The sequence below is a fragment of the Nicotiana tabacum genome, chromosome 11 (assembly GCF_000715075.1).
Source record: "Nicotiana tabacum cultivar K326 chromosome 11, ASM71507v2, whole genome shotgun sequence".
NCBI classification, from domain to species: domain Eukaryota; kingdom Viridiplantae; phylum Streptophyta; class Magnoliopsida; order Solanales; family Solanaceae; genus Nicotiana; species Nicotiana tabacum.
In genome coordinates, this window is record NC_134090.1 from 41,449,928 (window position 1) to 41,476,589 (window position 26,662).

General features: G+C 40.4%; 1 protein-coding gene across 1 annotated transcript; it reads left to right on the forward strand.

The window, feature by feature from the left end:
* The first annotated feature begins 17,402 nt into the window (after nucleotides 1-17,402).
* Nucleotides 17,403-19,416, forward strand: LOC107791117 (cytochrome P450 78A7-like). The gene is made up of 2 exons (XM_016613116.2): nucleotides 17,403-18,462; nucleotides 18,649-19,416. Exons 1-2 carry the CDS (start codon nucleotides 17,476-17,478, stop codon nucleotides 19,270-19,272), a joined length of 1,611 nt encoding a protein of 536 aa, XP_016468602.1. The 5' UTR covers nucleotides 17,403-17,475; the 3' UTR covers nucleotides 19,273-19,416.
* Nucleotides 19,417-26,662: the final 7,246 nt, after the last annotated feature.

A 26,662-nucleotide genomic window follows, 5' to 3' on the forward strand; every position in this document is an offset into this window, starting at 1 on the left:
ACCACATAGCATCTGTAGCCGGACAGGAGCTGGAGCCCCCTAAGGAACCTACTATCAGGGACAGAGGCCGAGGCCGAGGTCGAGGCAGAGGCATAGCTCAGCCTAGAGCTTGGGCAGCAGCACCCGCATTGGAGCCTTAGATTGATCATGAGGAGGAAGTGCCAGCCCAAACCATACCCGTCGGACCAACTCAGGTCCCGGAGGGGTTCATAGCCACTCCAGTACTTCAGGATGCTCTAGTCCGCTTGGTAGGTGTTATGGAGAGTGTGGCTTAGACCAAGACATTTCCAGTAGCACCAGCCGTCTCTCTGGTTGGGGGAGGGGCACAGACTCATGCTACTCTATCACGACCCAATTTTCCTTTCGTTGGGTATCGTGATGACACCTAGTCTTAGAGACTAGGTAAGCCTAACATTTACTGAACAACAACAATAATAAATAACATATAACAGTCTTTGAAATAGAAATATCTACAAAAAATTACAATTCTCAAAACTAGTAGTACAAGTCATAAGCTTTACAGAGTTTGCAACAACTTCTAAATACAATTGTTTAGAAATAAGTAAAAACAGTGTGAATACAAAATAGGAAGGTGACTCTGAAGTCTGCAAACGCAGCAGCATGTTTACCTTGAGTCTCTACAGCAACGATCCGCACAGCTACTAACGATCAAATATCTAGAAATACACAAAAATGTGCAGAAGTGTAGTATGAATACACCACAGCAGTACCCAGCAAGTATCAAGACTAACCTCGGTGGAGTAGTGACGAGGAACAGTAAAAACACCCACTGGTCTAATAAACCGAACAAGTATAAGTATAGGAACAACAGAGTATGATAATCTACATAAAGGCTACACGATATGGCTGATAATATAGTAATTACAATAAGAAGGAGAACAACAAGTATTAGCAGAACACCATAATAATGACACAGAAGAGTGAACGGAAACACAACCTAAATCTGAAATCACAGATATAGCAAAGACAAGTAATAACTCAGCAACTACGACCGCTTTCACATCAGGTTTTAGTCAACAACTCCACAAGGTACCGAACCTTGAACAAATCACAACTCACAACTCACAGGTCTCAATACCTGAACCCCAACACTTGGCATCATGTGCCCTCGCTACACCTCATACCCGCACTGACAACTCACGTGCCAAATAGATCTATTCTCAAATAGAAGGCAAGTAAACAAGGGTTGCATCTATATCAAGAAAACCACTTATCCGATAAAAGTGCTTGACTATGTGTATGCTTGTGCAAGTGTCCTAACATAGTTCATACCAGCTAATAAGCATAAGGAAAAGAACAGACAACACGTAGAATGTTTTCTCACAACTTTTACAAGATAAAGCTCACACAGGTAAGTATACCACTACACAAATATCAACAAAAAGAATGCCCCCAGGCCATCACAAATCAGCACAAATCAATCCATGGCACAGCCCACCTTGTCTCGCCATACGTGCATAATAATGTTCCCACCTTGTCTCGCCACATGCGCAACCCCATAACATCAACCGCACAGCAGAAACCTTGTGCAACACAATATCAACAACTGCACGGCAGAAACCTCATGCATCACCACAAAAAGTACAATAACAACAATGACAATAATACAAAGTACGACAAGTAAATCAACTCAGGAAACTCCGATCACAAGAAACGGTAAAACTAGTTCACAAGGAATAACCATAATAAAGAATACTAGGCGTAATATAAACAACTCAAGAGGGAAGGAAACTATATGTAACAAAGGTCATCCAATGTACGGTTCAACCACAAAGAAACTCACACGAGTCAAATAATTCCAAATAAGGGCAAGTCAACTAATACAAAGGATATCTAAGCTTCTTTTTAAGGCTGGGCACTTACAAAAAAGATACAACCAATTCAAATAAGGGTAGGCAGTGGGAGGATAGCCATAACCTCAATTAAGGGTGAACAGTTACAAAGAAGGTAACTACAACTTCAAATAAAGATAAGTAGTTTAGGGAAAAGATAACATGGCTAATAAAGAGATAACAGTTTCAATTAAGGCACATATGAATCAAGTAACAATAATAGTGGATCATTAAGTAATTGATTCTAATTAAGCAGGTAGATGTGGAACTAGTAGTTAAGGAATGCAATCATAACAAGAACAACTGCATATTCAATGAAAATAAGAACCTAGGAACCCTAAAAGGTCAAATTCCACAAATAAGTCTGAGCACGTACTCATCACCTCCGTACATGGACTACAATAAACATAGAAGACTTAAATCCTAAGGGGTAGTTCCCCCACACAAGGTTAGGCAAGATACTTACCTCAAAGAAGACAAACTGATACTCAAAAATGAACTTCTCAGGTAAAATGACCTCCGGATGGCTCAAATCTAACCAAAATAACTTCAAATCACAAAAAAAACTCATAAGAAACTATTATGGATCATAAAGTCTCAATCTTTATCAAAATCTAAAAATCGACCCCGGGGCCCGCACCTCGGAACCCGGCAAATTTCACAAAACCTGAATACCCATTCCGATAGGAGTTCAACCATACTAAAATTATCAATTTTCGATACCAGTTCGTCCCTCAAATCATGATTTATCATTTTGAAAATTTTCTTCAAAAACCACCATTTTCCTCAACTCAAAACACAAATTAAATAATAAAAATAAAGATAAAATCATGGGATATATTAAATTCTAGGTGAAGAACACTTACCCAATCCATTTTCTTGAAAACCCCACAAAGAATCGCTCAAAACCAAGCTCTACAAGTCAAAATATGATTAAAAAAATGGCCTAACCCTCGATTTGAAGATCTTATATTCTGCCCAGGTCTGTATGCATCGCGAATGCGGAGAAAGGGTCGCGTTCGCGAAGAAGAAAACTAAGACTGCCAAGAAAACCATTCGTGAACGCGAGTGAAGGGACGCAAACACGAAGAACAAGGGACGATGACCTACGCGAATGCGGAAGGATGGACGCGAACGTGAAGAAGGAATGTGAGGCCATCAAGAAATGCTTCGCGAATGCGGGTGACTAAATGCTAACGCGGTGAAGGGAAAGGCAAACCTTCGTGAACGCGAGAGGTTGAACGTGAACGTGAAGAAGAATTATGAGGTGGGAAGCAGTAACACTTCACGAACGCGAACGGCACTTCGCGATCGCGAAGGAGAACACCACAAGACACAAAAAGCAGTTCAAAAATAGGGAAAAATGACCCGTAGCCCATCCGAAATACACCCGAGGCCTCTGGTACCTGTCTAAACATATCAACAAGTTCCATAACCTAACATGGACTCGCTCGAGGTCTCAAATCACATCCAACAATGCCGAAACCACGCATCGCACCTTGAATCGAACTTATGAACTTCCAAATCTTCCAATTTCTAAAACTCATGCCGAAACCTATCAAATCAACCCGGAACGACGCCAAATTTTGCAGACAAGTCACACATGACATAAGAGAGCTGTTCCAACTCTCAGAATCGCATTCCGATCCCGATATCACAAAAGTCAACTATTGGTCAAACTTCTCCATCTTACAAATTTCAATTTTTCCAATTTTCTCCGAAATGCTTCAAATTACCCTACGGACCTCCAATTCCAAATTCGGATGCACGCCTAATTCCAAAATCACCATACAAAGCTGTTGAAATCATCCAAAACTCATTCTGGAGTCGTTTACACAAAAGTCAAATTTCAGTCAATTCTTACCGCTTAAGCTTCTAGAACTGAAATCTTTCTTCCAATTGACTCTTAATCATCCAGTCATTGAATTCAACCATGCATGCAAGTCTATACACACAATATGAATCTGTTAAATACCTTATGCCAGCGAATAAAGCTTATATTCTCAAAACGACCGGTCAGGTCGTCACATCCTCCCCTTCTTAAAGAAACGTTCGTCCTCGAATGTTCCAAGAATTGCCTTGAAGTCTTCAAATCACTGAATGCCCATATCCATCATACACCCGCGGGTGACCCCACGTCACTCCAATCCACATAAGCCTGATGACACCACCTCAACTGTAATTTAACCTTTCTGCCAACACTAATAAGCCTCAGAGTCAAAATCCTTACCTTCCATTCATTTCCAAAAGACCTGATTCTAAATCCATACCTGATATCAGCCTTAACCAGCTGCAACAACTCATACCTACGCCCACAAGGTAAGACCGCTCAACATGATACACCCCACATAAGCCCAAAATAATATTTCTGATCACAATAGCTGCCCGTAATCAAAACCAGCACCGACTATTAGCCTCATATCCGATAGGAACCTGTTTCAAACTCCACAACGCTGACGATGATGCAAGAACCATGAAGACTTCATAACAATACACCCAAATCAACAAGTCACAACTAATACCACTGGCACACATCCCGCAAGATAAAACTTAAGAAGCATAGAACGAAAATGACTAAATATGCAAAGAGAAATATCAAACAAGCCTGACAGGCACAACTCTCTATCATTACCATACTACGAATCTATTTATATAGGGAAAAATCAAGATACATGAACAATTCATAAGGATCTCATCGTGATATAACTCTCCACCGCGGCATGCAGCCCGGCTCAAACATATCAAATCACACAAAATCAAGAGGACCTCGCCCTCAACTATAAATCACAGGTCAAATATACATCATACCAATTGAAATCTTCCACTAACTTAGTTCTGCTAATAAAATCACAACAGTTACTGAACTCTCACCCCCGGTAGAGTATCAAATCACAAATCGTAACCAAGAATACTCAGAAGTCACATCAAAACCTACCATAATGGACAACAGGAACTCACTTCTAGTCTCACGACTCTCAATAATGAATAAAAACAAACGATAGACACAGGCTACCACTTATAGAATCTCCCAACATGGGGCAAACACATAAATAGGGTGCCAATCATGAATCTCACCCATAAGTGAAGCAACAAATAAGGGAACTTGTGCCGATAAGCAAAACCAAAACAAACACGAATGGTGCCCGTTTGTAACAAATCAAAGCATACTTGTATGACATCCTCTGGTGCAACGACCTCAAGCCTGCTATAGAAAACACATCAACGAGTCAGGCCTCCCCCTCTTGGGCGCCCTCTACTCGCCTGAATACCCCGCTGACACACATGTCCGGAGTCTGGGATAATCTCTCACCATGTGGCTGGTATCTCCACACTCAAAGCAACCTCTCTGCTGACATGGTTGTGGAAACTGTGCAGTACGAGTACTCTGAGACCTATGAGCACCTGAAATACTGTGCGAAGCCAGAAGTACAAACTGAATTGGCTGACCTACAAAACCTCAATTAAGGGTGAACATTTACAAAAAGGGTAACTATAAATTCAAATAAAGATAAGCCGTTTAGGGAAAAGATAACATGGCTAATAAAGAGGTAACAGTTTCAATTAAGGCACATATGAATCAAGTAACAATAATAGTGGATCATGAATGCATTTGCTTCTAATTAAGGAGGTAGATGTGGAACTAGTAGTTAAGGAATGTAATCATAATAAGAGCAACTGCATATTCAATGAAAACAAAGACCTAGGAACCCTATAAGGCCAAATTCCACAAATAAGTCCAAGCACGTACACGTCACCTCGCGTACACGGACTACAATCAACATAGAAGACTCAAATCCTAAGGGGTAGTTCCCCCTCACACGGTTAGGCAAGATACTTACCTCAAAGAAGACAAAGTGATACTCAAAAATGAACTTATTGGGTGAAATGACCTCCGGACGGCTCAAATCTAACCAAAATAACTTCAAAGCACAAATAAAACTCATAAGAAACTATTCATAATCATAAAGTCTCAATCTTTATCAAAGTCTAAAAATTGACCCAAAAGTCGACCCCCAGGCCCGCACCTCGGAACTTGACAAATTTTACAAAACCCGAACACCCATTCCGATACGAGTTCAACCATACTAAAATTATCAATTTTCGATACCAATTCATCCCTCAAATCATGATTTTTTATTTTGATTTTTTTTCAAAAACCATCATTTTCCTCAACTCAAAACACAAATTAAGTGATAAAAATGAAGATAAAATCATGGGATATATTAAATTTTAGGCGAAGAACACTTACCCAATCGATTTTCTTAAGAAAAAAAACCCCACAAAACACTCAAAACTGAGATCTAAAAGTCAAAATATGATAAAAAATGGCCTAACCCTCAATTTGAAGATCTTATATTCTGCCCAGGTCTATATGTATCGCGAACGCGGAGAAAGGGTCGCGTTCGCGAAGAAGAAAACTAAGGCTGCCAAGAAAACTCTTCACGAACGCGAAGAAAAAGGGACGATGACCTACACAAACATAGAAGGATGGAAGCGAACACGAAGAAGGAATGTGAGGCTGCCAGGAAATGCTTCGCGAACGCGGGTGACTAAACGCGAACACAGTGAAGGGAAAGGCAAATCTTCGCAAACGCGAGAGGTTGAATGTGAACATGAAGAAGCATTTTGAGGTGGGAAGCGGTAACACTTCACGAACGCGAACGGCACTTTGCGATTGCGAATGAGAACACCAGAAGACAGAAACAGCAGTTCAAAATAGGGAACAATGACCCCTAGCCCATCTGAAACACACACGAGGCCCCCGGGACCCCGTCTAAACATATCAACAAGTTCCATAACCTAACACGGACTAGCTCGAGGTCTCAAATCACATAAAACAATGTCAAAACTATGAATAGCATCATGAATCGAACTTATGAACTTTAAAATATTACAACTTCTAAAAGTTATGCCGAAACCTATCAAATCAACCTGGAACGATGCCAAATTTTACAAACAAGTCCCAAATGACATAATGGAGTTGTTCCAACTCTCAGAATTGCATTCTGATCCCGATATCATAAAAGTCAACAATTAGTCAAACTTCTCCATCTTCCAAACTTCAACTTTTCCAATTTTCGCCGAAATACTTCAAATTACCCTACAGACCTCCAATTCCAAATCCGGACGCACGCCTAAGTCCAAAATCACCATACGAAGCTGTTTAAATCATCCAAAACTCAATATGGAGCCGTTTATACAAACGTCAAATTCCGATTAATTCTTACCGCTTAAGCTTTCAGAACTGAAATCTTTCTTCTAATTTGACTTTGAATCATCTGGTAACTGAATTCAACCATGCAAGCAAGTCGATACATATAATATGAAGCTGTTCAAGACCTTATGTAGCCAAACGGAGATAAAATTCTCAAAACGATCGTCGGGTCGTTACATACTCATACTCTGGAGCATGGGGATCCCCTATATTAGACTCTAGAAGCCCGGCCAATTGGGGTAGTTCAGCCGGTTATTGTAGCATAGGCCGGTGATAGACCCGCAATATGGGTATTATAAGGACCCACAAGATTACTTGGACTGTTGCCACAAGTTATTACGCAACATTGGTATTGTTGAGACCAATGGGGTCAACTTCTAAGTGTTCTGTATGACTGGTTATGCCAAGAGATGGTGGAGAGACTATGTCTTGACTAGACCAGGTGGTTCACTTGCACTTACCTGGGATCAGTTTTCATAGCTATTTCTAGAGAAGTTCATTCCTTTCACTCTGAGAGGGGAATACTACAGACAGTTTGAGCATCTTCAATAGGGTAGTATGTCCGTTACCCAATATGAGACTAGATTCTTGGACCTAGCTCACCATGCCATTGTTTTACTTCCTACAAAGAGGGAAATAATAAGGAGATTCATTGATGGGCTAACTTTCAGTATCAGGCTACAGATGGCCAAGGAGAGTGGAAATGATATATGTATTTAGAGGGTCGTAGATATTGCTAGACGGATCGAAATGGTTTGTGGTCAGGAGAGGGGAGCGATGTCTGATAAGAGGCCTCATCATTCTAGTGGTTTTAGTGGTGCCTCATCTGGAGGTGATGCTTTTGGTAGAGGCCATCTTCCTAGGCTATTTCACGTAGCGCTTTAGGCATCTCACAGTACTTCAAGGAGTTGTGGTCCTTATGTATCTTATTTTGGGTAGCCAACCTATAGTGCGCCATTAACTTCTATCAGTGCGCCTCCGATCCAGAGCTACCATCATGGTTATCTCGCCCGTTCGGGTCAGTTTCAGCTTTAGCAGCCACATCAGCAAGATGGGTGTTTTCAGTGTGGGGGTACTGGTCACATCAAGAGGTACTGTCGGAGATTGTTGAGCAATATGCCATAATAGAGTTCTCGTTCCATGATCCCGGCACCGGTTACTTTACCGCCCAATCAGCCAACTAGGGGTAGGGATTAGGCTTCCAGAGATGGAGGTCAGGCCATTAGAGGTGGATATCAGTTCGTTAGAGGTAGAGGCTAGCCAGCTAGAGGCCATCCGAGAGACAAAGGGAAGAGTGGTGGGGCACAGCCCCGGTTTATGCATTCCCAGCTAGACCTGAGGCCGAGTCATTTGACGTTGTCATCACAGGTATTGTTCCAGTTTTTCATAGAGATGCTTTAGTTCTATTTGATCTGGGATCTACTTATTACTACGTGTCATCCTATTTTGCTTCATATTTGGTTGTGCCTCGTGATTCTTTGAGTGCTCATGTCTATGTGTTCACGTTTGTGGGAGATTCTATTGTTGTAGATCGTGTCTATCGCTCGCATGTGATTACTATTGGGAGTCTTGTGACTAGTGTAGATCTCCTACTTCTTGATATGGTAGACTTTGATATTATTTTGGGCATGGATTGGCTGTCACCTTATCATGCTATATTGGACTATCACGCCAAGACAATAACCTTAGCCATGTCGGGGTTGCCTCGATTAGAGTGGACAGGGACTCCTGGTCATTCTACCAGCAGGATTATTTCACATATGAAGGCATGGCGCATGGTCGAGAAAGGATATTTATCTTATTTGGCTTATATTCGCGATTCTAGTGTGGAGATTCCTTACATGGATTCGATACCAGTTGTGTATGAGTTTCCTGAGGTGTTTCCTGTCTGTCAAGGATGCCACCCGATAGAGATATTGACTTCTATATTGATTTGGCTCCAGTCACTTAGCCTATTTCTATTCCACCATACCATATGGCCCCGCCGGAGTTGAAGGAATTAAAGGAGTAGTTGCAAGATTTGATTGATAAGGGATTCATTAGACCTCGTGTCTCACCTTGGGGTGTGCCCGTATTGTTTGTGAAGAAGAAATGTGGTTCGATGAGGATGTGTATAGACTATCGGCAGTTGAGCAAATTCACTATCAAGAACAAGTACCGTACCTGTTGTCGAGGTTTGATGAGTTATTTGATTAGCTTCAAAGTGCCAAAGTGTTTTCAAAGATTGATTTGAGGTCTGGCTACCATCAGTTGAAGATTAGGGCATCCCATATCCCTAAGACAGCTTTTCGGACTCGGTATGGGTAGGGGTGTTACTAAAAATTCGAAAACCCGAACCAAATCGAAAACCAAACCAAACCGACCAAAAAATCGATAATTTTTGGTTTGGTTTGGTTTTGGTTTTGAAATTTAAAAACCGATCAAATTTGGTTTGGTTTTGGTTTTAATTAAAAAAACCGAACCAAACCGAATATAGGAGTAGCTATTTTAAATTTATTATTACACCTATATATATATATACTTTTATACAAAGTTTTAAAATTTTTATAGTAAATATTAATCGTTTGCACTTTTAGTACAGTTCTTTACCTTTACATTCTAGTTTAATTGGTAGTTTTCTTTTGTTAAGTGTAAGAATCTATTTCATGTTAAAAATAATATATTTTTAATTGAGTCCTTAAATTATTCATCACTATTTGATTTAATTATCATCAATATATCTTGGTAAATAATAGATTTCTCAAAGGGCAATTGATTTGATAGTGTTATGTTGAAAATGTGGTCGCCGAAATGTGTGTTTGGTAGTGTATGTCTTATGTTTAAGAAAAAACTGACAAATAACTGGAAAAAACGAAAACCCGACATAAACTGAATCGAGAAAAAATCGACTTAATTGGTTTGGTGTGGTTCTAATATTTGAAAAATCAACTTACTTGGTTTGGTTTCTTTTTAGGAAAAAACCGATCCAAACCGAACCATTAACACCAGGTATGGGCATTATGAGTTCCTAGTGATGTCATTTGGGTTGACAAATGCCCCAGTAGCATTTATGGATTTGATGAACCAGGTACTCAAACCCTATTTGTATTCTTTTGTGACTGTATTCATTGATGATATCTTAATCTACTCCCGCAGTCGAGAGGAGCATGAGCAGCATCTTTAGATTGTACTTCAGACTCTGAGAGATGGTCAGTTATATGCCAAGTTTTCAAAGTGTGAGTTCTGGTTGGACGTGGTCGCCTTTTTGGGGCATGTTGTATCAGCTGAGGGCATAAAAGTGGATCCTACGAAGAAAGAGGTAGTTCAGAACTGACCTAGACCTACTTCAGCTACAGAGATTCGGAGTTTCCTAAGTTTGGCTAGTTATTATCACCGATTCGTGGAGGGGTTTTCATCCATAGCAGCCCTATTTACTAGATTGACCCAGAAGGGTTCTCTATTCAGGTGGTCGGATGAGTATGAATTGAGCTTTTAGAAGCTCAAAACTGCTTTAACTATGGATCCAGTGTTGGTGGTGCCCACAGGTTTAGGATCCTACACAGTGTATTGTGATGCATCGCGTATTGGGATCGATATAGTATTGATGCAGGATGGCAGGGTGATTGCATACGCATCGCGGCATTTGAAGGTTCATGAGAAGAATTACCCTGTTCATGACCTAGAGTTGGCAGCCATATTTCATGCACTGAAGATTTGGAGGAATTACCTCTACGACGTGTCGTGTGAGGTGTTCACAGATCATTGCAGTCTACAGTATTTGTTCAAGCAAAAAGATCTCAACTTGAGGTAGAGGAGGTGGTTGGAGTTGTTGAAAGACTATGATATTACCATTTTGTATCATCCCGGGAAGGCCAATGTGGTAGTCGAGGCCTTGAGTAGAAAGGATGTGAGTATGAGTAGCCTAGCATATATTCCAGTTGGTGAGAGGCTGCTAGCATCAGATGTTCAGGCTTTGGCCAGTCAGTTTGTGAGGTTAAATGTTTCGGAGCCTAGTCGTATTCTAGCTTGCACGGTCTCTTGGTCTTCTTTGTATGAGCACATCAGAGAGTGTCAGTATAATGACCCCCATTTGCTTGTCCTTAATAACACAATACGGCACGGTGGTTCGAAGAAGGTTACTATTGGAGATGATGGGGTGTTGTGGGTGAAGGGTTGTATTCGTGTACCCAATGTGGATGGGCATCTTGAGTTGATTCTTGAGGAGGCCCACAGTTCCCAGTATTCCATTCATCTGGGTGCCGCCAAGATGTATCAGGACTTGTGGCAGCATTATTAGTGGAGGAGAATGAAGAAGGTTATAGTTGCATATGTAGCTCGGTGTCTAAATTATCAGCAAGTAAAGTACGAGAATCATAGGCCTAGCGGTTTGATTTAGAAGCTTTAGATTCTTGAGTGGAAGTGGGAGCGTATTACTATGGATTTTGTTGTTGGGTTCCCACTTCCCATGGGCTTCAAAGAAATTTGACGCAGTATGGGTCATTGTGGACAGGTTGACCAATTCGGCACATTTTATTCCAGTAGCAGTTACCTATTCTTCAGAGCGATTGGCTGAGATCTGATCTTGTGAGATCGTCCGTCTTTAGGGTGTGCCCGTGTTCATCATTTTTGATCGAGGTATGCAGTTCACCTCGCACTTCTTGAGGTCCATACAGTGTGAGTCAGGCACACGGGTTGAGTTGACTATAACATTTCTCTCCCAGATGGATGGATAGTCCGAGCGCACCATTCAGATATTGGAGGATATGCTTCGCGCTCGCGTTATGGAATTTGGGGGTTCTTAGGATCAGTTCTTGATGCTTACGGAGTTTTCCTACAACAACAGCTACCAGTTGAGTATTCAGATGGCTCCCTATGGGGAATTATATGGGAGACGGTGTCATTCGCAAGTTTTTTGGTTCGAGCCGGGAGAGGCTCGGTTGTTGGGTACCGATTTGGTTCAAGATACCTTGGAAAAGGTCAAGATGATTCAGGATCGAGTTCACACAGCTTAGTTTAGGAATAAGAGTTATGCCGATCGTAGAGTTCGTGATGATGCAATCATGGTTGGAGAGAGGGTTTTGCTTCGGGTGTCACCCATGAAGGGTGTTATGAGGTTCGGAAAGAAGGGCAAGTTGAACCCTAGGTATATCGTACCCTTTGAGATTCTTGAGAGAGTGGGTGAGGTGGCCTACAAGCTTGCATTGCCACCTAGTTTATCAGCAGTCCACCCGGTGTTCCATGTCTCTATGCTCGAAAGTATCACGGTAATCCATCCCATGTGTTAGATTTCAGCTCTGTCCAGTTGGACAAGGATTTGACTTACGAGGAGGAGCCGATGGTATTCTAGCACGGCAAGTCCGGAAGTTGAGGTCTAAGAGTTATCCTACAGTTAGAGTGTAGTGGAGAGGTCAGTCAATCGAAGCAGCCACGTGAGAGTCCGAGTCCGACATGCGGAGTAGATATCCACAACCTTTCACCAGTCCAGGTACCTTTCTATGTCCATTCGAGGACGAACGTTTGTTTTAGAGGTGGAGAATATGATGACCGGATAGGTCATTTTTAGTTTTAGCCTTCATTTCTGTGTTTCGAGACCTCGAATAGCTCCTTTTAGCCTTCCTCCATTTGCATGCGCAGTTCGTGTCTTTTTCCAAAAAAAATTATGTGAAAAATTGAAGAAAATGTGAATTTTAACCTTAAAAATAATTTGAGTTGACTACGGTCAATATTTTGGGTAAACAAACCCGGATTAATATTCTGACGGTCCCAGTAGATCCGTATCATAATTTGGGACAGGCATATGCCCGAAATTGAATTCGAAAGTCCCTAACTTGATTTAACGCGATTTATTGAAAACTAGTAATTTGAAGGCTTAAAGAATTCCTAGGTTTGACCGTAGGTTGACTTTATTGCTACCGGGTTTGAATTTCAATTCCGGAACTAAGAATACGTTCATTTTACTATGTATGACTTGTCTACAAAATTTGGTGCAAAACGTAGTTCTAGGTGTTATTTTGGTATTTAGATCGCGCGAGCGAGTTTGTATGATGTTATTACACTTGGGTGCATATTTGGTTTGGAGCCTGAGGGGCTCGGGTGAGTTTAGGATAGGCCACGGACCATTTTGAACTTAAAGGATTGCTGGTTTTTCACTGCTTCTAATATCTTATGCATCCTTCTTCGCGATAGCGAAGCTACTCCCGCGATCGTGAAGGGTAACTGGGGACTGGGCAGGTTTTCTTCTTCGCGAATGAGGGGAAGGGCTCGCGAACGCGGAGCATTGGAGGTATCACCCTTCGCGAACGCGATGAGTAAGGGGCTCTGGGGGAATGTTGGGACTTGTACTACGCGAACGCGAGCCTAGGCCCGCGAACAAGGTGGTCAGGGGGATTGACCATCACGAACGCGTAAGGTCCCTCGAGAACACGAAGGCCATTTTGGCTGCTGCACTTTACGATCCCGTCAGGCTCTTCGCGAATGCGTAGAAGGCCTGACGCCCAGTCAATTAAATATCCCAAAGTTGGGATTTTCTTCATTTTTTACCATCTCCACATTAGAGCTCGACCTAGAGGCGATTTTGAAGAGGAATTTCATCCCTCACTTCATAGGTTAGTATATTTTAACTCGTTTTCTTCTATTTTCATCAACACCCATAATTTCTAGCCTTTAATTTATGTTTTTTTATGGTAGAAATTAGGGATTTAGGTAGAAACTGGGCTATTGAGAAATTGAGGTTTAGACCTCAAATTGAGATCGGATTTTGAAATTAATCACATAATCGAGCTCAGGGGTGAATAGGTAATTGGATATTCGTCCGATATCTCGGGTTTTGACCAAGCGGACTCGGGGTTAACTTTTGTTGACTTTTTTCAAAATCATTAAAGATTGAATCTTTTCCACTCATGGGTAGTTTTTAAAGCTTATTTTGAATTGTTTGAATTATATTTGGTTAGATTCGATTAGTTTGGAGGCGAATTTTAGAGGAAAGGCCTTAGTTGAGCTTTGATTTGATTGCGGAGCAAGGTAAGTGTTGGGTCTAACCTTGATTTGAGGAAATTAGGAACCCTTGAACTATATGTTATTTGAACTACGTGTGAAACGGCATATATGCAAGGTGACAATTGTATATACGTCGTCAAAATAATTGTTTCCATGTCTTTCCTCATATTTCATGAATTATCTCATTCCATGTCTTACCTGTTATATGCTTTAGTTGCTTTCTATGTCGTAATTTGTTACTTGTTATTAATTATTCTTGTATTGATTTATTCGTCCCTTCTATGACTTCGTGTTGAATAGCTACTTGCCTTAATTGCCTTATTTGCACACCTTAATTGCCACGTAATTGATTTGTCTTGTTACTTTTAGTTCTACTTGTAGTATCCATTTAATTAGTATGTGGTTCCTTTATTACTTTGCTTTTATATCCTTTAATTATATTGATTCTTGTAAATTGAGTTACTGGATTGATTACGTTTATTAAAATTGTTTGTTGATTGGGTTGCACGCCACAATGATTTGGGATATGGTGGAATAAGGGAGGATTTTGATATTGATTATAATGATAAGTTGGGATCGGGTTGTGTGCCGCAACTGTTGTATATGTAATGCTTGATATTGATAGATGATAATATAGTGTAATAAGGGAGAATTATGGCATTGATTATGATGATATGGTGGAATCGGGTTTTGCGCCGCAACGGATTGTATACGTAATTCTTGATATTGATAAATAATACTAAGGTAAAATAAGGGAGGATTGTGTACGATGAGATCGGGTTGTGTGCCGCAACGGATTGTGTGTGTTGTACTCACTATTGTTATTGTGTTGGGTTTCAACATTTTATATGAACTTACGAGGTCCGTTATTCTGGGTCTGATTGTGAGGGTTGAGTTCATTTTCATAAATTAACTGTTTTACTTTCTTTTCCTGTTTTGCTTCCCTGTTATTATTATTGTTACTGTGTACAGGTTTTTGTAAGTGGTCGGCCTTAGTCTCGTCACTACTTCGTCGATGTTAGGATCGGCACTTACAGAGTACATGGGGTCGATTGTACTTATACTACACTCTACACTTCTTGTACAGATTTTGGAGCTAGTCCCAGCGGCGTTCAGTAGACTTGCTCAGATCTAGCTATTTGTGGAGACTTGAGGTATAGTTGCACGGCGTCCGCAACCCTGAAATCCTCTTCTACTTCATTTTAGCTGTTAATTTTGATTCAGACAGTTATGTTTATTTCAGACCATTATTTGTAGTATTCTAGACGTTCATGTATCCGTGACACCAGTTCCGGTCCTAAAGGTAGGGATTCAGGGTCGTGACAAGTTGGTATCAGAGCTCTAGATTGCCTATGTCTCACGAGTCATGAGCAAGTTTAGTAGAGTCTGGAGGATTGGTGCGAAGACATGTGTACTTATATTTTTGAGGTTATGGAGTTTTGGGAAAATTTTCACTTCTTTCCATTTCTATCATGCGATTTTATTCTAGCATTAATGATTGAACCATTCTATTCGTGTTCTCTCGCAGATGGCGAGAACACAAATAGCATCTGCAGCCAGACAGGAGCCGGAGCCCCCTGTGGAAGCTAAAATCAAGGGCAGAGGTCGAGGTCGAGGTCGAGGCAGAGGCAGAGCTCAGCCTAGAGCTCGTGCAGCAGCACCCGCAATGGAGCCTCAGATTGATCATGAGGAGGAGGTCCCAGCCCAGACCATACCCGTAGGATCAGCTCAAGTCCCGAAGGGGTTCATAGCCACTCCAGTGCTTCAGGACGCTCTTGTCCACTTGGTGGGCCTTATGGAGAGTGTGGCCCAGACCGGCGCATTTCCAGTAGCATCAGCCGTCTCTCGGACTTGGGGAGCAGCACAGACTCTCGCTACTCACCCCCCGGAGTAGGTGACTCCCCTATATCAGACTCCAGTAGCCCAGCCAGTTGGGGTGGTTCAGCCGGTTGTTACGACACAGGCCGGTGATAGGCTCGCTATGTCTTCTGAGGCCTTGTTGATGCTGGACAAATTTACCAAAAAAATAAAATGTGGGAGATGCTGATGTGGCAATTAAATCAATCAAAGAAATATTTCAGTACATCGAAAGGGTTGAGTTTCCGGCCATTGTTACTTTTTTGTAACTAGGGTGAGAGTCTTGTAATTTTTATGTGATAAAATAAAGTTACGTGACTTTAATAAAAATATATTCCTGTGTACTTTTATGAAATTTACACTAATTAAATTTTCCATGCTAATTTTTTTATTAAATATGCTTAAATTAGTAAAGTTTAAGCACAAGTGCACAGTTGATGTAGTTTGCCGTAAAAACGTCATTGGCTTCTTTTCTTTTTTGGGTACAGAAAGCGTCATTGGCTTCATTATTAAGAGTAGTAGTACTTTCTAAGTTGATCTGAAATCTTTAAAAGTTTCTTTTTTCTTTTTTTATTCATCTCGATATATTTTAATCCCTCGATTTACTTGTTCACTTTATTAAAAATGTATTTCACAGTTACTTGTCAACTTTAAAAAATCAAGAGAAGACCATATTTCTCTTCCTGTTTTACTTTTGTAGACGCTTCAAATCACCTGTGCTTCCCCGTATCAGTTCATAAATATTGACATATACTCTTATTTAATGTTTAAAACATTTTCTTCATTGTTTAATCATTGAGTGAACACAATAAATTGGAATACCAAAAGAAAAATCATCAAGAAATATCGTTAAAGTTGCAAATAATGAGAAGTAAGTAGGTACATGCAAGCTTTCCTTAACTTTGAATTTTATTCACACATATTATTATTATTTAAACACTGACAGCAAAATAATACGAAAAGCCACGTCGGAGAAGCTGAGTCTGCGAGAAATTTCTTTTTGACTCTACACGAAATGGTCTATGGTCTAACTTAATACTCGTACATACTTGTAGATCATTTATGTATGTATAATTCTAATTTTAAGAAAGGTGATGTGATAAATTCCTAGATATTTAGCTAAACATGATAATATATTAATTATTTTTCCTATTTCAGTTAGTTTTCTAAAACAGTTATAATCATATATATATATATATATATATGGAAGTTCCATTATATTAGTATCTTCTGATTTGGAAAAAACAAAATCCAAACCAAAAGTCCCTGGAATTTTCTTTTATATTAAGATAATAATGTAATAAGGTTACCATACATATTTTATGGTAAGATGTTCAAAAGATATGGAAGTTCCATTATATTAGTATCTTGTTATAATATGATTACTAAATAGTTTTATGGTAAGTCATTGAATTTGACTAGGTTTTCATTGGTGGCCTCCTTCCAATTCCCAGACTATTTAAACTCAGTAAACTTTTCATTTTAAAACATCAAGAATTCCATCTCTGCTCTCTCTCTATCTCTCTCTCTCTCTTCCCCTCTTTCTCTTGTCCAAATTCGTTTCCCTTTAGTCTCATGGATTTGGCTATGACGGCAAAGGATTCCAACTGGTGGGTGTTTACACTACCAGCATTTCTTGGTTCGAAAACTCTTCTTGACGAATATGTAATCCTTTCCATTGTCTTAGCCTTTCTGCCAATCACTCTAATCACCTGGGCTTGTTCCCCCGGGGGTGTAGCTTGGAAAAATGGTCGTAATCATAGTGGAAAAATCCCAATTCCTGGACCCCGTGGTTTTCCAATTATTGGTAGCCTTTTCACTCTAAGCCGCGGCTTGGCTCATCGCTCTTTAGCCTCCGCGGCTTGGACTCAAAAAGCTAAACAGCTTATGGCTTTTAGCCTTGGTTCCACCCCTGTAGTTGTGTCCTCCGATCCTCAAATAGCTAAAGAGATTCTAACTTCTCCTCACTTTGCTGATCGTCCCATTAAACAATCCGCTAAGAGCCTTATGTTTAGCCGAGCCATTGGGTTCGCTCCTAATGGAACTTACTGGCGTCTCTTGCGCCGTATCGCTTCTTCGCATCTCTTTGCCCCGAAGCGAATTGCGGCGCATGAAACGGGCCGCCAACTTGACTGCTCTGTTATGGTACGTGACATAGTAAATGAGCAATTGGAAAATGGGACAGTTTCTTTGAGGAAACATTTGCAGTTGGCTGCTTTGAATAATATAATGGGAAGTGTTTTTGGAAAACGCTATAATAAAAATGGCAAAGAGCTAAAGGAGTTGCAAGATATGGTGAAGGAAGGATTTGAATTATTGGGTGCTTTTAATTGGTCTGATTACCTTCCGTGGCTAAGGTTTTTCCATGGCCCCTCGGGTATTGTCCAACGTTGTGAAGCTCTTGTGCCACGTGTACGAAAGCTTGTCAAAGCCATTATTGAGGAACACAGGTGCAGTGCTGAATCGAAAATAGTATCAGATAATGCAGATTTTGTGGACGTTCTTTTGTCTCTTGATGGAGCAGAAAAGCTAGAGGAAGATGACATGGTTTCTGTTCTATGGGTACGTAAAACTAATATATTTACATAACTGTAGTTATTCACATTAAATATAGGTGAGTAATTCTGAAACGTTAAATATGGCCTTGACTAGCAAGTTATATTTGGTTAAACGATTATTCTTAATTGTGAATTTTTTTTATGCGGTTCCGATTATGCAGATTGTGTAAATTCATTTAATGTTATGCAGGAAATGATTTTTAGGGGAACTGACACTACAGCACTCTTAACGGAGTGGGTTATGGCGGAGCTTATATTACACCCTAAGGTGCAGAAGAAGTTGCAAAAAGAAGTTGATGATGTCACAATAGGTAAAGCCGTGACTGATGCTGACGCTTCTCGGATGTCGTATTTACAAGCAGTTGTGAAGGAGACTCTAAGGGTTCATCCACCAGGTCCACTTCTCTCCTGGGCAAGACTTTCTACAACTGACGTTCAATTAAGCAATGGCATGGTTGTTCCCTCTCATACGACAGCAATGGTTAACATGTGGGCTATTACACATGATTTCGATGTGTGGGAAAATCCACTTGAGTTCAAACCTGAGCGTTTCATGGAGGCTGGAGGTGGTGCGAATATTGACGTGAGAGGTGGTGACCTCCGCTTGGCACCGTTTGGGGCAGGGAGGAGAGTATGCCCGGGGAAGAATTTAGGGTTGGTCACAGTTATGCTATGGGTGGCTAAATTAGTGCAGAATTTCGAGTGGGTCCAGGATGGGGTCCATCCAGTTGACTTGGAAGAAGTTCTGAAATTGTCTTGTGAGATGAAGAATCCCCTTGCTGTTATGGCCATTCAGAGGAATGTTCCGTTTTAGGGTTCTATCTGCGTCTTATTTTTTTTTTATATTTTCCTACATCTCTGAAACTTATAGTTGAATTTGTATTTGTTTATTTGGGGCAGGATATGATATTCCTGCATACAGTTAAAAGCTCTTCTTGTGTCAAATAGGAAAGCCAGTGGAACATGGACTCCAATTTTGAACTTATGTGGAGATTCCTGTGACTTTGTGCATTCTTGTTTCGGAAACAAAATATTACTCCCTCTAAACCTATTTTTTTTTTTGACAGTTTCAAAAAATAATGATCATTTTCTAAATTTGGTAACAATTTAGCATAAACTTATAATTCTACCATTAGTGAGAATCTTTTATAACCACACAAATACTCTGGACCTCTTTTTCACTTGTTTAGGACAACAAATTCCAAAAATTTTTATTTTTTCTTAAACTCCGTACTCAGTCAAACAGGTTCAATTGGAAGGGAGAGAGTATGTTTTATTGCAAATCAGTGATTTGTAATAATATTTATTGTCTTGTCGGTAATATGGTATTCTTCTATCTCGTTAAACCAAATTTTCAGAATCAGGTACAATATAAAATAAATAATTATATATATTAAAAATATTGTAGTAAGAAAACTATTCAAATTCTTCCAATAATAGGTATTCTTCTTGATTTTTTTTTTCTTTTTGGCCGATAGGGGGGCGGGGGACGATATTGCTTGAAGTTTTGTCTTACCTCTAGTAAAGATGTTTCCATATATACAAGTGTAACCAAAAACTAGCTTACTCTTTAACTTTGATTAAATGAATTGGTAATATAACTCTACGCACATTGTGTGTTAGTTTTACCGTAAGAGGTCGTTTGGTAGAGTGTATAACACAAAATAATGCTTGCATCAATTTTGTGTATTAGTAGTTTGGTACACTTTTTCAATATATGTATAACTAATACAAGCATTAGTTATACATCCTATTTGGTATTATTCTGTGTATAGCTAACGCATAGCAAAACCATGGTATTAGTAATACCAAGGCTATCAATCATGCATTAGTATGTCTAAAGACCAAATTGTCCTTAAAGTCCATTAAAACTAAAGAATATAGAGGGCATTTTTGTAAATAACTAATTTTTTTAAAAATTATGCAATGCATTTTAGTTTTTAATACACCACAAAACAATGTATAAAAAATAATCTCTGCTTAACTAATGCTTGCATTACTAACACATGCATTACTAATCTCTGCGTTACTAATACACCATATTCAGCATTATTCTTATACACCCTACCAAACGACCCCTAAGGGTGTAAAATTTATAGAATTAATCTAATATTTTTTTATACACCTATATTTACTCAAATCAGAATAAACTCAAATACTTACAATTATGAGCTATTGCACTTCTATCTTTCATTTCTACTTCATATTTCTTGACTATTAATTGGTATTGAACTAAATCACATATCTTTAAAACCTCTAATCAAATTTAATTGTTACTCGTATTTTCGAGGTAAACAGTTTGGTGGTCACCCTGGGGCTAAAGATAATAGTGATTATTTCTTTACTGATTTTCATTACACACATTGTTTTTACGCTTTTTCTTGTCAAGATTTTTTGATTCTTAGGCTGAAACATGCCTAGCACACAAAATGCACTTGTTCATGACAACGAAGGTCTTGGAGAAAATAGCAGTATAGGGGTCGGTGTACCACCAATAAATCCTAAAGAAGTGCCAAATATGGAGCCAATTGATATAAGTTCACATAATGCTCTAAACGCGGATTCAGGCACAGACCCCGTAGGGAATGAACATAGGAAAGCCCGATCTGGTGTCCAAGGAGCACGAGGAATGGGAGATGGGGGAGTGAGCCTCCAAGTGATATTCGAGATATTGCAAGCTCAGCAAATCGCCATCGCTCAACTTCAAAGTCAGAATAAGACTCCGAGCGTAGTTGAACATGAAAATACTCGACATGTTGAACCAGAACCGGAGAGATCAAACGGAAATAACTCCGGGACTGACCTCACCATTATGAGGATGCTCGAAGAGCTCGCCAAGAGGATCTAGACCGGAGAAAAGAAGATTGAGGAAAATGACAAAAAAGTGGAGACTTACAACTCACGTGTTGATCAAATACTGGGGCACCTCCATTCTTGAAAGGATTAGACACCATGAAATTCATACAAAAACCATTCTCCCCGAATGCGGCTCATATGCTCATTTCAAAGAAGTTTTGCATGCCCGATATACCAAAATATAACGGGACAACCGACCTTAACGAACATGTTACTTCATACACTTGTGGGATCAAAGGAAATGACTTGAATGACAATGAAATCGAGTCAGTGTTATTGAAAAAGTTTGGGGAAACACTATCAAAAGGAGCTATGATCTGGTATCACAACTTAGCCCCTAACTCTATTGATTTATTTTCTATGTTAGCAAACACCTTCGTGAAAGCACACGCCCAGGCCCTAAAGGTAGCCACGAGAAAATCGGACGTCTGCAAGATAAAACAGAGGAACGACGAGATGCTAAGGGAGTTCATGTCTCGGTTTCTAATGGAAAAAATGGAATTACCACTGGTCTCTGATGACTGGGCAGTACAGGCCTTTATGCTGTGTCTGAACGAAAGAAGCTCGATCGCATCTCAACAATTGAAATAGAAGTTGATCGAATATCCAGCCGTGACATGGTCGGATGTACATAATCGTTACCAGTCAAAAATCAGGGTCGAGGACGACCAGTTGGGAGCCCCCTCGGGTTTAGTTCATCCTAACAGATTTGCAACCAAGTCCCCATAGGACACAGGCCGGGAATCAAGATTCAACAAAGAACGGTATCAGCCATATGCCGATCGAAGGAACAATGGCCCGAGCCGCAACACTCCTTGGAGCGATCGAAAAACCGATCGAGGTCAAAGTTCTCAGGGACTCATGAGTAAGAACGGGTTTGATAAGCATGCCGACCCCATAGAGGCCCCTCGATTATCAGAGTACATCTTTAATATAGATGCATCAGGGATTATCTCAGCTATTGGGAGAATTAAAGACACCAAGTGACCCAGGACAATACAGACCGATCCTTCCCAAAGAAACCCGAACTTGATGTGCAAGTATCATGGCACACATGGTCATCGAACAGAAGATTGCAGACAACTAAGGGAAGAATTGGCTCGTTTGTTTAACGAGGGCCACCTTCGAGAATTCCTAAGTGAACCGGCTAAGAATCACCTTAGAGAGAGAGATGCAAGAAAAACTAAGCAAGAAGAACCACAACATGTAATCCACATGATCATTGGCGGAGTCGAATCCCTCAATGACCTGCGTTCAAGTGCACTAAAGTGTCAATCACCAGAGAAAAATGGACTCGGAGCTATGTGCCCAAGGATGTCTTATCATTCTGTGATGAGGAAGCAGAAGGCATATCTCAGCCTCACAACGACTCCCTGGTCATCTCTATCCTTTTAAATAAAATTCAAGTTGAACGTGTTTTAGTGGATCCAGGTAGCTCAGCAAACATAATCAGATCGAGGGTCGTGGAACAACTCAGCCTACAAGATCAGATCGTACCTGCATCCCGGGGTCTTGAATGGCTTCAACATGGCAAGCGAAACAACAAAGGTGGAAATTAACTTGCCGGGACTATACAAGATACGAAGTTCCACGTCATCGAGGGTGACATGAGGTACAATGCACTCCTCGGAAGACTGTGGGTACACAACATGAGGGCAGTGCCTTCAACTCTTAACCAGATGATGAAGTTCCCAATAGAGGAGAGAGTAAAAACAATCTACGGGGAGCAACATGCTGCAAAGGAGATGTTTGCAATCGAGGAAGTGGTTCCAACTCCAGAGCCCTCGACATAGGAGAAATCGATCATCGGAAGTAAACAAGCGGCCAAATAGAAATCACTGCCTCCAGCCTCGATGGAATCGGAGTAACAGGTAATCAGAGATGAAGATGAAGATTTTCTTACTCCCCGAACCTTCGTCGTTCCCGAAGAATCCAATGCAACCAAATCAACTATCGAGGAGCTAGAGCAGGTTTTTGGTCGAATACATGCCCGAGAAAAAGGTATACCTAGGAACGGGATTGACCCCCGAACTCGAGAAAAAACTCATTCAGTTTCTTATTGATAATATGGATTGTTTTGCTTGTTCCCATTTAGATATGAAAGGGATTCCACTGGAAATCACCATGCATCGGCTAAGCACTAATTCCAGGTTCAAACCGGTAAAACATAAAAGGAGGCCTCAGTCCGAGGTAAAATACACTTTTATAAAGGACGAGGTAACCAAACTTCTTAAAATAGGATCTATACAGGAGGTAAAGTAGCCCGAGTGGTTAGCCAATGTAGTTGTAGTTCCTAAAAAGGGAAACAAACTTAGAATGTGTGTAGACTATAAGGACTTGAACAAAGCATGTCCAAAAGATTCTTTCCCACGGCCCAATATCGATCGTATGATCGATGCCACGGCTGGCCACGCGATCCTAACTTTTCTCGACGCCTACTCCGGGTACAATCAGATTCAGATGAACCCAGGGGACCAGGAAAAGACTTCGTTTATTACTAAATTTGGGACTTATTGTTACAATGTAATGCCCTTCAGGCTAAAAATGCAAGAACTACATACCAACACCTATTTAACAAAATATTTGAAGAACAAATAGGTAAAATAATGGAAGTTTACATTGATGATATGTTGGTTAAATCCCTGCACGTAGAGGACCATTTTAATTTGCAAAAAACATTCGAAATCTTGAGAAAATACGACATGAAGCTTAACCCGGAGAAATGTGCCTTCGGAGTCGGCTTGGGTAAGTTCCTCGGCTTTCTGGTGTCGAAACGGGGCATTGAAATTAACCCCGATACGATCAAGGTCATCGAGGACATCACAATCGTGGACAGTGTGAAGGTCGTGCAAAGGTTGACATGTTGAATAGCTTCTTTGGGTCGATTCATTTTGAGGTCATCAGACTGGAGTCACCGGTTCTTCTCCTTGCTCAAAAAGAAAAACGACTTCGCATGGACCCCTGAATGTCAGCAGGCCTTAGAGCCCGCCTTTGCTTCACACCCCGAAGGTAGATGAAAAACTTTATCTATACTTGGCAGTGTTCGAGATAGCAGTAAGTGGGGTGCTGGTTCGAGAAGAGCAAGGTACGCAATTTCCTGTTTATTACGTAAGTCAAACACTAGGAGATGCTGAAATTAGATACCCTCACTTAGAAAATGTCACGACCCAAATCGATGGGCCGCCACGAGCACACAGAACCTTGCTCAACCGAGTACCAAAATAACGTATACTTTTATTTATACTATCATAGATAACTGAGCCGGAAGGCTGCTATGAGATAAGTAGAATACAACATGTGATACCAACTTATACATAAGACATGCGGGCCTATAAGGCCAAAATAACCACTCGTACACTGAACATAGGCCGACAAAGCCATACAATCTTTTACGTACATGACATCTATCTAAAAACCTCTAAGAATACATAATTTTCATAAAGGTTGGGACAGAGTCCCGCCATACCAAACAATACACATCTAAATCATACTAACCAAACAAGCAACTCCGAAGCAAATGGAGCGCACCAACATCTTCCGCTGAGCTGATAGCCTACTTGGAGGGCTCTTGACATGTCTATCGGGACCTGCGGGCATGAAACGCAGCGTCCCCAGGCAAAAGGGACGTTAGTATAAATAATGTACCGAGTATGTAAGGAATGAAAATCAGTAAATAATAGACATAAGAGAAACATGGAGTAAAATACTCGACATGTACGTTTCCATAGCTCTGTGAATCATTTCATTTTTATAGTGTTATGCATATGTGTATAAATGACATACCATGCATGGGTATATGTGTTCATAACATCATCAAGCCTCTAGGGGCATCCCATCATATCATCTCGGCCAATGGGGGCAAATCATCAACGTATACCAGCTGATCAGGTGGTGATGCCATATATAACGCCGTAAACTTTCCCCATATCTCATATACATATATATATGCGTATATAATGTCATCTGGTCATGGGTAAATATACATGAATGCAATGCATGAGAAGTACGTCAATAAAATCTCTTAGAGTGTCATAAGACCATTATGCCTTTGAATAATATCATGAAGTAAACTTTTTCAACTTACGTATTTTTCCGAGACCCATGAACAGATGATAGAATAATATGACATATGGAATTCAAGAATATAGACAGTTCTAATACTTCTATGAATAGAGTCATTTACGGAATTTGTACATTTGCTAGTTTCATTCGTGTCGTGTAGATCATGCCAAAAGGAAAAAAGGGATAGCCTTAACTAAGGGTAGAAAACGGGGCGGCCCCGAGCCTAAACGGGCCTCATGGGCCGGTCCTAAGTGGGTCGGTCCTATGTGGGCCCGGGCTTCATGGGCCGGGCTTCGTGGGCTTTTGGAGGTGACCGGACCAGGACCGAGACCACGAACTAATGGTCCCGGGCTAAGCGGGCCGGTCCCGGGCCTAAATGGGCCTGGCCTATTTTTTAAAAAAAAAATTATCTAAGGCAATTTCTTTTAAATTATATAGCTTAATTATTGGGTAATAAAACTAACCTTAATAAAGTGACGGGCTCCTCCATTATTGAAGGGAATCTACTTTTATAAATTAGTTTGTCCAATTTTAATAATGTAAGATTCCTTTTTATCTTGTCGGCCATACTTGTAATTACTTTGTCGGTCATCTTACTGTTTTAGTTTTGTTTGTTTGTTAGTTGATCCATTATATAAGGATCATTTCAGTTTCTTGCTACTAACCTCTAGGTAAACCTTAAGCCACGGTGTTCCTAATAACCCTTCAACGGCCACCTGCCTAAACGGGTCCAACCGAACACCACCGGTTAGGTTGGCCTAACCAAGGTTTACTGTCGAGATTGGTAACTGCCTGGTCTATACAGTCCTCAACCTAAAACCTCATCAGGGTGATATCGTAAACTCCTAGTTACAAATACATGTTTAATAGAAGACTCTTGAATGTTAAGTTTAACACTTACCTGTTTAGCCTATCATTTAGTCTAACAGTACTGCATATATTAAAGAGGGAGGTAGTAGAACAGTACCAGAGATCGCCTGATTTTGTGGCCAAGTGACCTTTTTGATTTTATTACAGAATTCAAAATATTACAAAGGAGAGGGTTTTGTGCAAGAGAGAGAAACTAGAGAGAGGCCAGAGCGTTGGCTAATGCCTGCCTCTTCAAGAAACTGAAATGATCCTTATATAATGGATCAACTAACAAACAAACAAAACTAAAACAGTAAGATGACCGACAAAGTAATTACAAGTATGGCCGACAAGATAAAAAGGAATCTTACATTATTAAAATTGGACAAACTAATTTATAAAAGTAGATTCCCTTCAATAATGGAGGAGCCCGTCAC